Source organism: Symphalangus syndactylus, chromosome 6 (genome assembly GCF_028878055.3).
Source record: "Symphalangus syndactylus isolate Jambi chromosome 6, NHGRI_mSymSyn1-v2.1_pri, whole genome shotgun sequence".
NCBI lineage: Eukaryota > Metazoa > Chordata > Mammalia > Primates > Hylobatidae > Symphalangus > Symphalangus syndactylus.
Window position 1 is genome coordinate 46,986,150 of NC_072428.2, and position 15,587 is coordinate 47,001,736.

At 46.4% G+C, this 15,587-nt stretch overlaps 1 protein-coding gene and 1 long non-coding RNA gene across 4 annotated transcripts in view; one reads left to right on the forward strand and one right to left on the reverse strand.

Annotated features, from left to right (window-relative positions):
• Positions 1 to 6,529: 6,529 nt before the first annotated feature.
• LOC134736884 (uncharacterized) lies at positions 6,530 to 11,696 on the reverse strand. The gene is made up of 2 exons (XR_010121320.1): positions 9,273 to 11,696; positions 6,530 to 8,931 (listed from the first exon to the last, which is right to left on the reverse strand). It is a non-coding gene; the product is annotated as an uncharacterized lncRNA (long non-coding RNA).
• TMEM41B (transmembrane protein 41B) overlaps positions 7,384 to 15,587 on the forward strand; it is a 41,111-nt gene continuing 32,907 nt past the window's right edge. The window contains exon 1 of one of the 3 annotated variants that reach the window (XM_055282464.2): positions 7,384 to 8,054. In XM_055282464.2, coding sequence (XP_055138439.1) covers positions 7,934 to 8,054 — 121 coding nt within the window. In that variant the 5' untranslated portion in view covers positions 7,384 to 7,933. The remainder of the gene's footprint in view (positions 8,055 to 15,587) is intronic. The other 2 variants (XM_055282465.2, XR_008658445.2) reach the window with 2 other exon arrangements.

Consider the following 15,587-nt stretch of genomic DNA (forward strand, 5'->3'; position numbering starts at 1 on the left):
TCTAGGAAGTGAGGAGCGCCTCTGCCCGGCTGCCCCGTCTGGGAAGTGAGGAGCGCCTCTGCCCGGCCGCCCCGTCTGGGATGTGGGGAGCGCCTCTGCCCAGCCACCCCGTCTGAGAGGTCTACCACGGAGGCCAGAAGCAATGTGGGGGCTGGATGTGGTGGCTCACGCCTGTAGTCCCAGCACTCTGGGAGGCCGAGGTGGGTTGATCGCTTGGGGCTAGGAGTTCGAGACTAGCCTGGCCAACATGGCAAAACATATGAAAAATACAACAGACAAACCAACCAACCAACCAACCAACCCAGCGACAACAAAACAGGTCTACCCTGGAGTCATACTCTAATTTTTTCTGTTTTCCTCCCTTTCTGATCCTTTATCCCACTTGCTTTTTCTTCCTCTTCCTTCTCCTTCTTCTTTGTCAAATAGAGGATTGAGTTATTATCATTGATCCATACAAAGTCCCTCTCTCATTTATTTTCTTTAATTCCCACTCCCCATTTCTATTCCCCGTCTTCCCATGTGCAACCTTCCTAATATGTTTGATATGCATCTTTTTGTTTGTATGTATTTTTAGAAAATGTTTATTGTTTTGTGTGCAAAAAATAATTAATAAAAAAATGGGTGGCACCACATTTCTGAAAAATCCAGGAATTTTTCCAGGAATCTTCATGAATATACCACTCTTTGGTTAAAGAAACCCAGAAAGGTAGAAATCCCAAACTCTATTGGGCGACTACTCCTTGAGTACACCTGCACTCCCCTTTCTTCAGTATGTACTTTTCACCTTGCAATAAGTCTCCGTACTTTCACTATTTTCTGACTCATCCTTCAATTCCTTCCTGCAATGATATCTAGAGCCTACACACTGGCCGGGGTTGTGGTCCCACTGGTATCACATTCAACTTCCTAAACTAGAAACTCTCCAAACACCTAGTGCCTCCCCTCTCACTAACATCTTTGTCTAAGTATATTAAGTGACACTAAATCCTCTAGATTCTACTTCTTTAACATTTTTTTTTTTTTTTTTTTTTTTTTTTGAGACGGAGTCTTGCTCTGTCGCCCAGGCTGGAGTGCAGTGGCATGATCTCAGCTCACTGCAAGCTCCGCCTCCCGGGTTCACGCCATTCTCCTGCCTCAGCCTCCCGAGTAGCTGGGACTACAGGCGCCGGCCACCACGCCCGGCTAATTTTTTCTATTTTTAGTAGAGATGGGTTTTCACCGTGTTAGCTAGGATGGTCTCGACCTCCTGACCTCGTGATCTGCCCGCCTCGGCCTCCCAAAGTGCTGGGATTACAGGTGTGAGCCACCGCGCCCAGCCTCTTTAACATTTTTTAATATCCCAGAAGGATAAATCCCAATATTATAATTATCTATGGATGGTGGTATTGTTACAGAAGGTAGCTAATCAGACATGAGCAGGGCAGGAGAGGGCCTCTCCTCTTCACCAGGAATGTCAGGGGACCATCAGGTGATGGTCAGATGGCCATTAAACTGCCTTTCTAAAACAATAATTGGTCGCAGCTGGCACCAGGGAAAGACAGTCTCCCAATAGAAAAAACCCTGAAACTGATGATCGGCAGCTTCTAGGTAACATCTGCGGCTCAAGTATGTGCACTAAGAAGCAAAATGGCAGAATTTAACTTGTGTATGACCTTCCTCTAGGAACACTGGACTGGTAAAGGAAAAACTGCCTCATGTGAGCATGTGCGCTATGGGGAAAAGAAAGAGAGATCAGATTGTTATTGTGTCTGCGTAGAAAGAAGTAGACATAAGAGACTCCATTTTGTTCTGTACTAAGAAAAATTCTTCTGCTTTGAGATGCTGTTAATCTGTAACCCTACCCCCAACCCTATGCTCCCTAAGACATGTGCTGTGTCAACTCAGGGTTAAGTGGATTAAGGGCTGTGCAGGGTGTGCTTTGTTAAACAAATGTTTGAAGGCAGCATGCTTGTTTTTTTTTTTTTTTTTTTTTTTTTTTTTAGACGGAGTCTTGCTCTCTCCCCCAGGCTGGAGTGCAGTGGCGTGATCTCGGCTCACTGCAAGCTCCGCCTCCCGGGTTCACGCCATTCTCCTGCCTCAGCCTCCCGAGTAGCTGGGACTACAGGCACCTGCCACCACGCCCGGCTAATTTTTTGTATTTTTTTAGTAGAGACGGGGTTTCACCGTGTTAGCCAGGATGGTCTCGATCTCCTGACCTTGTGATCCGCCCGCCTCGGCCTCCCAAAGTGCTGGGATTACAGGCTTGAGCCACCGCGCCCGGCCAGCATGCTTGTTAAGAGTCATCAACACTCCCTAATCTCAAGTACCCAGAGACACAATACACTGCGGAAGGCTACAGGGACCTCTGCCTAGGAAAGCCAGGTATTGTCCAAGGTTTCTCCCCATGTGATAGTCTGAAATATGGCCTCATGGGAAGGGAAAGACCTGATCGTCCCCCAGCCCGACACTCGTAAAGGGTCTGTGCTGAGGAGGATTAGTAAAAGAGGAAGGAACGCCTCTTTGCAGTTGAGATAAGAAGAAGGCTTCTGTCTCCTGCTTGTCCCTGGGCAATGGAATGTCTCGGTGTAAAGCCGATTCTATATTCCACCTACTGAGATAGGGGAAAACCACCTTAGGGCTGGTGGTGGGACATGCTGGCAGTAATACTGCTCCTTAAGGCATTGAGATGTTTATGTATATGCACATCAAAAGCACAGCACTTTTTTCTTTACCTTGTTTATGATGCAGAGACATTTGTTCACGTGTTTACCTTCTGACCTTCTCTCCACTATTATCCTATTATCCTGCCATGCCCGATAATGATCAATAAATACTAAGGGAACTCAGAGGCTGGTGCTCGTGTGGATCCTCCGTATGCTGAATGCCGGTCCCCTGGGCCCCTTTTTCTTTCTCTATACTTTGTCTCTGTGTCTCTTTCTTTTCCAAGTCTTTCGTTCCACCTAATGAGAAACGCCCACAGGTGTGAAGGGGCAACCCACCCCTTCATGTGCAACTTCAGTAAAGACATTGTGCATGTAGCCCCTCCCAAGTGCTGGCAGGCCACTGCACATGTGGACAGCCCATCCCAAGGGAAGAATCTGGGGAGAAATAACCCTGGGCCAATGTATAAGACCCCAAGTAAAGGTCAAACCGTGCACTTGAGCTCTTAAGTCACCTGTTGGTCCTCTTCCAAGTGTACTTTACTTCTTTTCATTCCTTCTCTAAAGCTTTTTAAGAAACTTTCACTCCTCTAAGACTTGCCTTGGTTTCTCACTCTGCCTTATGCCCTTCGGTCAAATTCTTCCGAGGAAGCAAAAATTGAGGTTGCTACAGACCCGTACGGATTTGCTGCTGCTAACGTATTAGACATGATTTTAATGTTTTTGTTTTTCGAGGCGGGGTCTGGCTCTGTCACCCAGGCTACGGTGCGATGGCATGATCTTGGCTCACTGCAACCTCCACCTCCTGTGCTCAAGCCATTCTCCCACCTCAGCCTCCTGAGTAGCTGGGATTACAGGCACCTCCCACCATGGACGGCTTTTTTGTATTGTTGTAGAGACAGGGTTTCACCATGTTGCTTAGGCTGGTCTCAAACTCCTGAGCCCAATCAATCCGCCCTCCTCAGCCTCCAAAAGTGCTAGGATTACAGGCATGACCCACCCTGCCTGGCCTTAATGTTTTTCTGTCTGATAATTTGCTTTTTCAATATTTGTCTGGAGGCTGGGCGTGGTGGCTCACGCCTGTAATCCCAGCACTGGGAGGCCGAGGCGGGCAGATCACCTGAGGTCGGGAGTTCAAGACCAGCGTGATCAACATGGAGAAACCCCATCTCTACTAAAAATACAAAATTGGCTGGGCGTGGTAGCACATGCCTGTAATCCCAGCTACTTGGGAGGCTGAGGCAGGAAAATCGCTTGAACCAGGAGGTAGTGGTTGCTGCGAGCCAAGATCACGCCATTGCACTCCAGTGTGGCAACAAGAGTGAAACGCCATCTCAAAAAAAAAAAAAAAATTGTCTGGAATGACTACATATATATTCAAGTAATTAAAGTAATAAAAGTTTAGAGATAGTTCTTCTCATATATAATCTTATATCCGATATCTTCTTTTTGTCTCCAGTACACTATGCTAGGTCAGGCCAGGATTATTACAGTAATCTCCTAACTTTTCTTTCTGCTGTTGATTTGGCACATTTCCATAAGGCAGTCAGAATAAGCTTCGAAAATTCAAATCTTGCCGGGCGCGGTGGCTCACGCTTGCAATCCCAGCACTTTGGGAGGCCGAGGCGGGCAGATCACGAGGTCAGGAGATCGAGACCACGGTGAAACCCCGTCTCTACTAAAAATACAAAAAAATTAGCCGGGCGTGGTGGCGGGCGCCTGTAGTCCCAGCTACTCGGAGAGGCTGAGGCAGGAGAATGGCGTGAACCCGGGAGGCGGAGCTTGCAGTGAGCCGAGATTGCGCCACTGCACTCCAGCCTGGGCGACAGAGCGAGACTCCGTCTCAAAAAAAAAAAAAAAAAAGAAAGAAAATTCGAATCTATTTTTTGAGCAAGACTCCGTCTCAAAAAAAAAAAAAGAAAATTCAAATTTTTTTTTTTTTTTTTTTGGAGATGGAGTCTGGCTCTGTCGCCCAGGCTGGAGTGCAGTGGCTCGATGTCTGCTCACTGCAAGCTCCGCCTCCCGGGTTCACGCCATTCTCCTGCCTCAGCCTCCCGAATAGCTGGGACTACAGGCGCCCGCCACCGCGCCCGGCTAATTTTTTTGTGTTTTTAGTAGAGACAGGGTTTCACTGTGTTAGCCAGGATGGTCTCGATCTCCTGACCTCGTGATCCGCCCGCCTCGGCCTTCCAAAGTGCTGGGATTACAGGCGTGAGCCACCGCGCCCGGCCGAAAATTCAAATCTTTTGAGACGGAGTTTCACACTTGTTGCTCTGGCTAGAGTGCAATGGCATGATCTCGGCTCAGTGGAACCTCTGCCTCCCTGGTTCAAGCGATTCTCCTACCTCAGCCTTCCGGGTAGCTGGGATTACAGGCGCCCGCCACCACGCCCAGCTTTTTTTTGAGACAGAGTCTCGCTCTGTCGCCCAGGCTGGAGTGCAGTGTCGCGATCTCGCTCAATGCAAGCTCCGCCTTCCGGGTTCACGCCATTCTCCTGCCTCAGCTGCCTGAGTAGCTGGGACTACAGGCGCCCGACACCACGCCCGGCTAATTTTTTGTATTTTTAGTAGAGATGGGGTTTCACCGTGTTAGCCAGGATGGTCTTGACCTCCCGACCTCGTGATCTGCCCGCCTCGGCCTCCCAAAGTGCTGGGATTACAGGCGTGAGCCACTGCGCCCGGCCACACCTAGCTAATTTTTTGTACTTTTAGTAGAGACGGGGTTTCAAACTGGTCTTGAACTCCTGACCTCAGGTGATCCAACCACCTCGGCCTCCCAAAGTGCTGGGATTACAGGGGTGAGCCACTGTGCCCGGCCAAAAATACAAATCTTACTAAGTCCCTCTCTGGTTAAATATCTTTGAGGATTAAGTTCAAACTTTTAGCAGTTTGTGATAAGGTCCTGGTCTTGTATCTTTCGTATCATTTCTTTCCATTCTCCCATGCTTTGCTTGAAGCTCTTTTTCTAATATAAGCAGTAGCTTCTAGCCTTTGCAAAAGCTATTTTCTCCGCTTTCAACTTTGTTAATTCCTATTCATCCTCTAAAAATCAGTTTTAATCCTGCTTCCTAGGTGTCTTTACAGCCCTAGTGTAATTTAGATATTCCTGTCTTCTGCTGTTGCAATCTGTGCACCCCTCAGTCACTCTTATCACACTGTACTGAGGTTGTTCATCTTTTCCTAATTTTTTGGAATTTCTTGGAATTTCCTAAGTTTTGGAGTTGGCTTTCCCACTGCGCACTCAGGTGTCTTAAGCACATTTAATTTTTTCTTCTGTGTATTGATAATTCATATTCTTTGCCCATTTTTCTGTTGAGTTGTGCTTTTCTTACTGATTTGTAGTAATTCTTATGTGTCAAATACTTTTTCTCAGTGTTTTAGTTTTTGTTGTACTTCAATTTTTAATGTTTGCATAGTAAAATATATAAAATGTTTTCTTTTTTTTTTTTTTGACTCGAACTCCTGACCTCAGGTGATCCGCCCACCTTGGTCTCCCAAAGTGCTGAAATTACAGGCGTGAGCTATGGCACCTGGCCCATAAATATAATTTTCTAAGATTGGAAATTTATTCCGCTGGGCACCATCTCAAAAAAAAAATTATTCAACAAATTCATTGAATGGCCACTTAGGTATTGGCACTCTGTCAGCTACTGGGGATACAATGGTGATCAAAAAGACAGCCCAGCTGGGAGCCATGGCATGGAGCCTGTAGTCCCAGCTACTCAGAGGGCTGATGCTTGAGGATCCCTTGAGTCCAGAAGTTCAAATCCAGCTTGGACAATATAGTGAGATTCCCATCACTTAAAAAAACAAAAAACAAAAAGACAAGGCCCCTGCCTTAAAGCTTATATTCTAAACTTGGAGGCAGACAATAAACAAGTAAACAAATAGTTCACAGAATTGCTTTTAATGACTATGAAGGAAATAAAGTGGGAGCCAGAAGTAGGCAAACGATGTGTACATAACAGTTCAATTGAATGGGTTTCCCATAATTTACTTAACCATTTTTATTTAGTGTTGGATTTTTATATTGCTTTTAGTTTTTCACTGTTATACTAATACAGATGAATTATTTATGTTTATTTTCATGGAATAATTTCCTAGAAATGTAATTGCTGAATAGAAACAATCAGGATTTTTTTTTTTGGGGGGGACGGAGTCTTGCTTTGTCGTCTATGCTGGAGTGCAGCGGTGCAATTTCTCACCGCAACCTCAGCCTCCGGGGTTCAAGCGATTCTCCTGACTCAGGCTCTCGAGTAGGTGGGATTACAAGCCACCATGTTCAGCTAATTTTTGTATTTTTAGCAGAGACGGGGTCTCATCTCACCATTTTGGCCAGTCTGGCCTCACACTCCTGGCCTCAAACGATCCGCCCGCCTTGGCCTCCCAAAGTGCTGGGATTACAGGCGTGAGCCACCGCGACCGGCCTCCAAGTTGCTTTCAAGAGGTAACCACGGTGAGTAAGCTGAATGTGCTCTGAGGGGTAGAAGCAGAAAAAGTACCTGTGGAAAAGGCATGTTTCCGCTTAGCTTACGGATAAGCTAGATGTAGAGCTGACTTGGGTTTAGTAGTAAGGGGCAGCAGCTAATGCAAAACCGTTAGCTTCGGGAACAGGACAACCTGGATTCTAAGCCCATTTTTGCCATCCTGTGATCGTCACAGGTTGTACGTAGCCCTCTCTGAGCCTTAGTTTCCTGAAATTCAGGTAGGTTTTGCTCAACCTTTGTATTTCCCACCATCTTTAGACCAAGCACTCTCTGGCGCCTCCAAATTGAAGACAGCAGCTACGGAACTGATGTAATGGGTTGAATCAGCCTCAGCCGCGAAATGCCGACTAATCACAGGCACTTCCGGTAGCCTGGACAAAAGGTTTGAAGTCCCTGGGACCGCACTTCCGGGTAATTAAGGCTACGCTTTAGACGCCAGGGCCAGCGAGTCGGAGCCGCGTGACTCGGGTGCCGCGACTCCGCATGCTCCCGCCCCGGCGCCCTCTTTCTCGCGGGCGGGGCGGGGCACTGAAGGGGGCGGTCCAGGACCCTGACTTGTCTCGCGGTTACTGGGCCGGCGCGAGCGCGCGAGGCTCGGGGGCGGCACGGGGCGGGGTTTAGCCTGTGGTGGGAGCTGCCGGTGTTTGCAGGGCGTTGCTGTGCTCGCTGGACTAAGGTCGTCTCGGGTGAGGAGGTCGCGCCGGAAGTGGCTCTGGCTGTGGCACTTCGGCGTAGTAAGGAGCCTGCGACAGAGTTTTGTTGTTTAGGGGGCGCGGCACCGCACCGCTCCCTTCACCTTGCAGCAGCCATGGCGAAAGGCAGAGTCCCCGAACGATCGCAGATGGGTGCTCACCACACGACCCCCGTGGGGGACGGGGCAGCGGGGACGCGGGGTCCCGCAGTGCCTGGCAGCGGAGACCACCAGAAGGGTGAGTGGGCCCGGGGAGCAGAGCCGGGGGTGGCCTGAGGCTTCTGTGTGTCGGGAGGGGAAAAGGACCACCGCTGGTCTCGGAGAGTTGGGGGGAAAGGGGGCCTGCTGGCGCCGCGGCGGGAGCCGAGACCGTGGGGGAGTTGGGCTTGGGCGCTCGCGCAGCACAAGGCCAGACGCCTAGTAGGTGCGTTGTAAATGCTGTTTGAGTAGAATTCACTTAAAAGAAGGGATGACACTGGCTTGTTGACGCTCAGGTAGATTGTAAGGTTGATGATAACGACGCTAGGCAGAGCTGGAAGGAGCTGTACTGTAGCATTCGTTGCGTTGTTTTTACAGATGAAGAAACTGAGGCCCAGGGTGGGTATATGACTTATAAAGTCATAAAGCCAGATCAATGAAGTAGTAGTTAGGAGCAGGGACTTAATACTTCCAGGTGGCAGTACACCTGGGTTTGAGTCCCTGCCCTGTTTACTTGTAACCCTTGGACTTGGTAACTTTCAAAAAAAGCTCAGTGTCTGAACTGTGAAATGGGGATAATAATATCTACTTAATAGGTGGTGCGTAGGTTAAACGAAATAATTCACTTAAAAGATTTAGAGTAATGCTTGGATATGAAGTGGGGGCTAAATTATTAGCAGTTACTTAGTTACAGCTAAGGTCACTCATTCTAAAGTTTATTTCCCCACTACATCATCCTGACATTTCTCACGGCTTTTTTTTGGTTTTTGTATTCTCTTTATTCCTACTGCCTCTATAATTGCAGAATCTCACGGCTTTAAATATTGTTTTAAGGAAAAAACTGTACATAGAAACTAAATACTTTGATTCCGTGTTGGCCTGGAATTGTTCTTTAAATGATTTTAAAGCTGATAAACCTGAAGTGATCCTTTTTTTTTTTTTTTTTTTTTTTTTTTTTTTTTTTTTTTATTTTTTTGAGACGGAGTCTCGCTCTGTCACCCAGGCTGGAGTGCAGTGGCGCGATCTCGGCTCACTGCAAGCTCCGCCTCCTGGGTTCTCGCCATTCTCCTGCCTCAGCCTCTCCGAGTAGCTGGGACTACAGGCGCCCGCCACCACGCCCGGCTAATTTTTTTTTTTATATATTTTTAGTAGAGACGGGGTTTCACCGTGGTCTCGATCTCCTGACCTCGTGATCCGCCCGCCTCGGCCTCCCAAAGTGCTGGGATTACAAGCGTGAGCCACCGCGCCCGGCCTAAACCTGAAGTGATCCTAACAAGTTTGTCTGTAGCTCACACAGGTGTGTTCCACCACCAGTGATGGCTAAGGAGAACTTCTAAGAGTGTGTAGTAGAAAATGTTAATGTATTTTCGAATAATTTAAAATGTCTCCAACAGTCTAATTTGGCTCTGTCAGCCTTATGTATTTGGGTATTTTTCCAGCTTACATACGCTGGAGCCAGGTAACTTCATATAACTTCAAAAACTCAGAAATGAATCGTTGTTAATGTATAAATCAGCTCTGAATAAAAGAAAGATTGTTTTGAAGACTCTACTACTGAGGGTGACAATATTCCAAGGTCTGGGTTTCCTGAAAAAGTGTTTTCCAGATAGGGCATCCCTAAAAATTGACATCTCATTTGAGGTAGCAGCCAGTTGTATTATTCATGACTTTTACCTAAAGCTATTCAAAAAATAAAACCTTGAAACTTCCAAAGTGCTCTTTTTTATCTTATCATTACAACAAAACATTCAACACAGTTATTCTTATGATGCTGTCCCATAACATCTATAGATCACAAATCTATAGGAAGACAGGGAAGAGATGTGAAGGCGTGCCTTCACTTCATGGTGAAGTAAGGCCTGTTTTTAGTGGCTTGAGACAGGGCCTTGCTGTGTCACCTATCCTGGAGTGCAGTGGCATGATCATAGCTTGCTGCAGCCTCAGCTACCTGGGCTCATGCGATCTTCCCACCTCAGCCCCGTCAAGTAGCTGGGACTACAGGTGTCTGCCATCATGCCCAGCTAATTATTTTTTTTTTGTAGAGAAGGGGCCAGGGTGTCTTGAAGTCCTGGGCTCAAGCGTCTTCCTGCCTTGGCCTCCCCAAGTGCTGGAATTACAGGCATGAGCCATTGTGCTTTGCCAGATAAGTAAGGTTTGGATAAGTAGAGAGAAGGGAAGGGTATTCCAGGCTAGGAGAAAGAGAGTAGTAGGGTTGAAGGTTAGTGTGAAACTTTTATGTGTGTAGGTAAGGAGATTAACTTGTCAGGAGCAGAGGGTTTCTGTTGGGTGGTAGTAGGCGATGAGGTTGGCCTGTTCAGGATGTGTCAGAATGTTCCTGTAAATTCCATGATACTTGGGAATGAATTTGTATTCTATTAAGTGACACATATATAACTTTGACAAATAAGTAGTTGTCATCATATGTATGTTTGAACTGTTTTACACGCTATCTGCAATGTTTGGTACATTTAGTGGATTCCTTGCCATTACTCTGGCCTCTAGTCTCAGAGCTAAGCCTAGTAGACTGTGGACCACTTTGACTACTTGAGTAAGGCAGAGGTAACACGGAAAGTCTAATTTTTGCATGATGAAGATGAGAGAGCAGACAGGAGGTGAAACTAGTTAAGAAGCTCTTGAGAATGCATCAAGCCCAGGCAGCGGTGGAAAGGCTGGAGGACACACCTAAACATGTAGAATCCCAGTGCCAGGCAGCCAGGGCCAAATCCATATCCACCCAACATTGGGTGCCCTGGAGGTTCCAGTCCTGCCCACTCACCACCTATCAACCTAGGCCCCTGTCCTCCTCCCCCAGGAGCTCCGCAGGGCAACTCAGCTTTCCCCCCAGGTTGGCCCCCTCATCCTGTGCCACAGCCAGGGTATACAGGATGCCAATCCTCGGGTCCCTACCCTCCTCCATACCCACCGTCTGCTCCTGGAATGCCTCCTGTGAATCCCTTGGCTCCTAGCATGGTCGGACCAGCAGTGATAGTGGACAAGAAGATACAGAAGAAAATGAAGAAAGCTCATAAAAAGATGCACAAGCATAGCAAGCATTCCTCTTCCTCTTCTAGCAGTGATTCTGACTGAATACACGCCCTGGATCCTTCCCTCAAGTCTCACCAGTTCTGCTCTCCTATCAAGCTTCAGATGCCATGTTGTACTGGGGGAAAGTAGCCCTTTTGCTCCCCACCCCCTACCCCCGCCTGAGCTTCACCCTGCTGTTGAGCCCTGAGTGGATAGGGAAAATGGGAAGAGGATATAGCTTGGATAGATCATATAGCTAATGAGTTTAGCAGGGGAGCTGTTTTTTGAAGATGATGAACTAATGTTGAAGACAAGTTTGAGATCTGTAAAATGTGATTTTTTACTTCTGCTTATAATCCTCGTGATTGGGGAGGATTGTGGAAATTTAATTATGATGAAAAACCTCTATCTTTTTTGTAATGTTGGCATACTTGGGGAATTTAGTGGAAAATACATTCCCCAGCAGGCCTTTTGTTGGTTGCACTAACTGCAAGGTTGCTGGGAAGTAGAGTCTGTTTGGTCGATGAGCTTTGACTGCCGTTTTGGAACCTTACCTCTCCTCCTTAGCCCAGTATGCTATGTCAGGTCCTATTCTCATTCTCCAGCTCTCAGTCCAAATAAAGTTATTTCTCCTGGTTTAAAAAAAAAAAAAAAAAAAGGCCCTTAACCTAATCGGTTTGAAGATGGCTGGACCAGAGTATATAACTCTTTTTTGGTGGTGTTTGCCCCGACCTATGTACCTATGTATTTACTAGCAAGTTCTCCATTTTAACTTAAGAGAGCTGGACTATGTTTTTCTTTTTTTTTTTTTTTTTTTTGAGACGGAGTCTTGCTCTGTCACCCAGGCTGGAGTGCAGTGGTGCGATCTCGGCTCGCTGCAAGCTCCGCCTCCCGGGTTCACGCCATTCTCCTGCCTCAGCCTCTCCGAGTAGCTGGGACTACAGGCGCCCACCACCACGCCCGGCTAATTTTGTTGTATTTTTAGTAGAGACGAGGTTTCGCTGTGGTCTTGATCTCCTGACTTCATGAGCCACCACGCCCGGCTATGTTTTTCAATATATAAGTCATGACCCTTGTGAGGGGTGTGAAATCAATTTGATGCATAATAAAAAATAAGCATTTTTAAAAAATGGAATAGAAGAGAAAACATCAGTGCTTTGGGATTAAATGCTGTTTTTTTTTTTTTAAATCTTTATTTGAGTTATATAGATTTTGTGTACTTAGGCTGACATGGTGGCTCATGCCTATAATCCCAGCACTTTGGGAGGCCGAGGCGGGTGGAACATCAGGTCAGGAGTTCAAGACCAGCCTGACTAACATGAAGAAGCCCTGTCTCTACTACAAATACAAAAATTAGCTGGGCATGGTGGCACACACCTGTAATCCCAGCTACTTGGGATTACAAGTAGGAGAATCACTTGAACCTGGGAGGTGGAGGTTGCAGTGAGCTGAGATAGCGCCACTGCACTCCAGCCTGGGTGATAGAGCGAGACTCCATCTCAAAAAAAAAATAATAATAATACATTACTTGGAACACAATCAAAAAAAGATTGAAAAACACTGTCTCAAAGTTGGTTTTATTGCTTCTAGAAGACAATATTGTTCTTTTTTTTTTTGGAGACGGAGTCTTGCTCTGTTACCCAGGCTGGAGTGCAGTGGCGCGATCTCAGCTCACTGCAAGCTCCCCCTCCGGGGTTCATGCCATTCTCCTGCCTCAGCCTCCCGAGTAGCTGGGACTACAGGCGCCCGCCACCACGCCCGGCTAATTTTTTGTATTTTTAGTAGAGACGGGGTTTCACCATGTTAGCCAGGATGGTCTCGATCTCCCGACCTCATGATCCACCTGCCTCAGCCTCCCAAAAGTGCTGGGATTACAGGCGTGAGCCACCACGCCCGGCTGACAATATTGTTCTAACTTGGATAATCCAGATCCCTGGTCTGGATCCTGCCTTGCTATTTGTTCAACAAATACTCCTCAAGGTCTACTATGAGCAAAGTACTGGCTTACAGAAAGAAGGAAGCTCTGATTACTGTAGATGAAATCTAAGACTAGACTTGGCAGCTGAATATCAACCAAAGCATTAGTATGATTTGTTGATGTCAGTCTCAACCCAGGTATTATGTATCAGAATTTTTTTGGTCGACAGAAAACCCACTGGAACCCTTGCTGAAAGGGAGTTTATTGGTCCATGTAAATAAATCAAGTGATGAGTAGGATTTGGTGGCATCAGGCTGGAGCCAGTTGCTCAGCATCTTCAGGATCAGATTTTTCTTTCTTTTTTTTGTTTTTTTGAGATGGAGTTTCACTCTTTTTGCCCAGGCTGGAGTGCAATGGTGCAATCTTGGCGCACCACAACCTCCACCTCCCAGATTCAAGCAATTCTCCTGCCTCAGCCTCCCGAGTAGCCGGGATTACAGGTGCACGCCACCACGCCCAGCTAATTTTGTATTTTTAGTAGAGATGGGGTATCTCCGTGTTGGCCAGGCTGGTCTTGAACTCCTGACCTCCAGTAATTCACCCGCCTCGGCCTCCCAAAGTGCTAGGATTATAGGTGTTAGCCACCATGCCTGGCCAGGATCAGATTTTTCATATCTTGATTTGCTTATTGGATGTCAGCTTAACCTTAAGTTTGGTTCCCCTTGAAGCTTCAGGTAAGCTAAATGCTTGCATGTTAATTTTGAGAATCTTTGTCCTAGTATTACAGATGAAGTCTTGCTATTCACTGATTAGATTGCCTCAGATCAGATGCTTTTCCCTGAACCTATCATTATTGTCAGTAGGTCATCAGAGTAACCTGATTGGCTCAGCCTGATTCATATTCTACATGTAGAAAAAAGAGTAGGAATAGAGCTAAATCAGTTTTCCCAATGACATGGATTTCTGTGATGGATCACTTAGTGATTTTTCTGTATTTGTGCTAAACCATTGTGATGTAGGAATGAAGAAAGTGAATTTGTATTACTGATTTTTGGTTACATGGCTGTAAGGAAAGAATGAGGATTTCAGTCAAAGGTGCTAGTTCAGATGATACTTCTTGGAGTCCAGGCTGGCATGGAAGGAAGAGAATGAAGAGTCCAACAGAAGGGAGAAAATGGAAGAAGTAAGCTCACGGAAGAAAAACGCAAGGAATGGAATATTCTATTTAGCAAGTTCTCCATCTTAATGATTTGTTGATTTAAAATGTCCAAGGTTGGCCGGGTGCGGTGTCTTGCTCTGTTGCCCAGGCTGTAGCGCAGTGGCTTGATCTTAGCTCACTGCAACCCCCGTCTTCCAGGTTCAAGTGATTCTCATGCCTCAGCCTCCCAAGTAGCTGGGATTACAGGTGCATACCACCACGCCCAACTAATTTTTGTATTTTTAGTAGAGGGTTTTGCCATGTTGGCCAGGGTGGTCTGGAACTCCTGACTTCAAGTGATCCATCCACCTCGGCCTCCCAAAGTGCTGGGATTACACGCATGAGCCACTGTGTCTGGCCTCTGTGTGTGTTTAAAAAATGATTTTAAGGCCGTGTGTGATGGCTCACTCCTGTAATCCCAGCACTTTGGGAGGCCGAGGTGGGCGGATCACGAGGTTGAGGAGATCCGAGACCACGGTGAAACCCCGTCTCTCTAAAAATACAAAAAATTAGCCAGGAGAGGTGGCGGGTGCCTGTAGTCCCAGCTACTTGGGAGGCTGAGGCAGGAGAATGGCGTGAACCTGGGAGGCAGAGCTTGCAGTGAGCCGAGATTGCGCCACTGCACTCCAGCCTGGGTGACAGAGCGAGACTCGAAATAAAAAAAATTAAAAAAAAAAAAAGATCTTATTGGCTGGGCACAGTGGCTCATGCCTGTAATCCTAGCACTTTGGGAGGCTGAGGCAGGCAGATCACCTGAGGTCAGGAGTCTGAGACCAGCCTGACCAACATGGGGAAACCCCATCTTTGCTAAAAATACAAAATTAGCTGGGTGTGGTGGCGCATGCCTGTAATCCCAGCTACTTCGGAGGCCAAGGCAGGAGAATTGCTTGAACCTGGGAGGCGGAGGTTGTAGTAAGCTGAGATCATGCCATTGCACTCCAGCTTGGGCAACAAGAGTGAAACTCCATCTCAAAAAAAAAAAAAAAAAAAGATTTTATTTTATGATACTTCAGCTGTTTAAATTTATACTTGATATTAATACCATTTTCAATTAATTTTTTTAATGGTTTAAGACCTTTGAAATAAAGTTTATTTCTGATAGTATTAAAGTGGATTCTTGTGTCCTTAAGAGACTTGTTGGCCTGTAAGCTTATGTCCTTAGGATAAATGGATTTTTTTTCCTTTGTTCGTGGTGGGATCAAGTATATCTAGAAAACGCTGAATATTGAAAACTAATGGACTAGATGACCAGTATGAGTCATTCCTAAGATCTCGTAGACATAGGAATATTTTGCTTTTCAAAAGTTTTGTTATAAAAGTAGTAAGAGAATTAAGGAGCTACTAGAGGGACATTAAATTATTTTTCAGGATGGATTTATGCATATTAGAAGTTAAAGGTACTTGTAAGAGGGAAAAATTGAAGATGTTGGGTA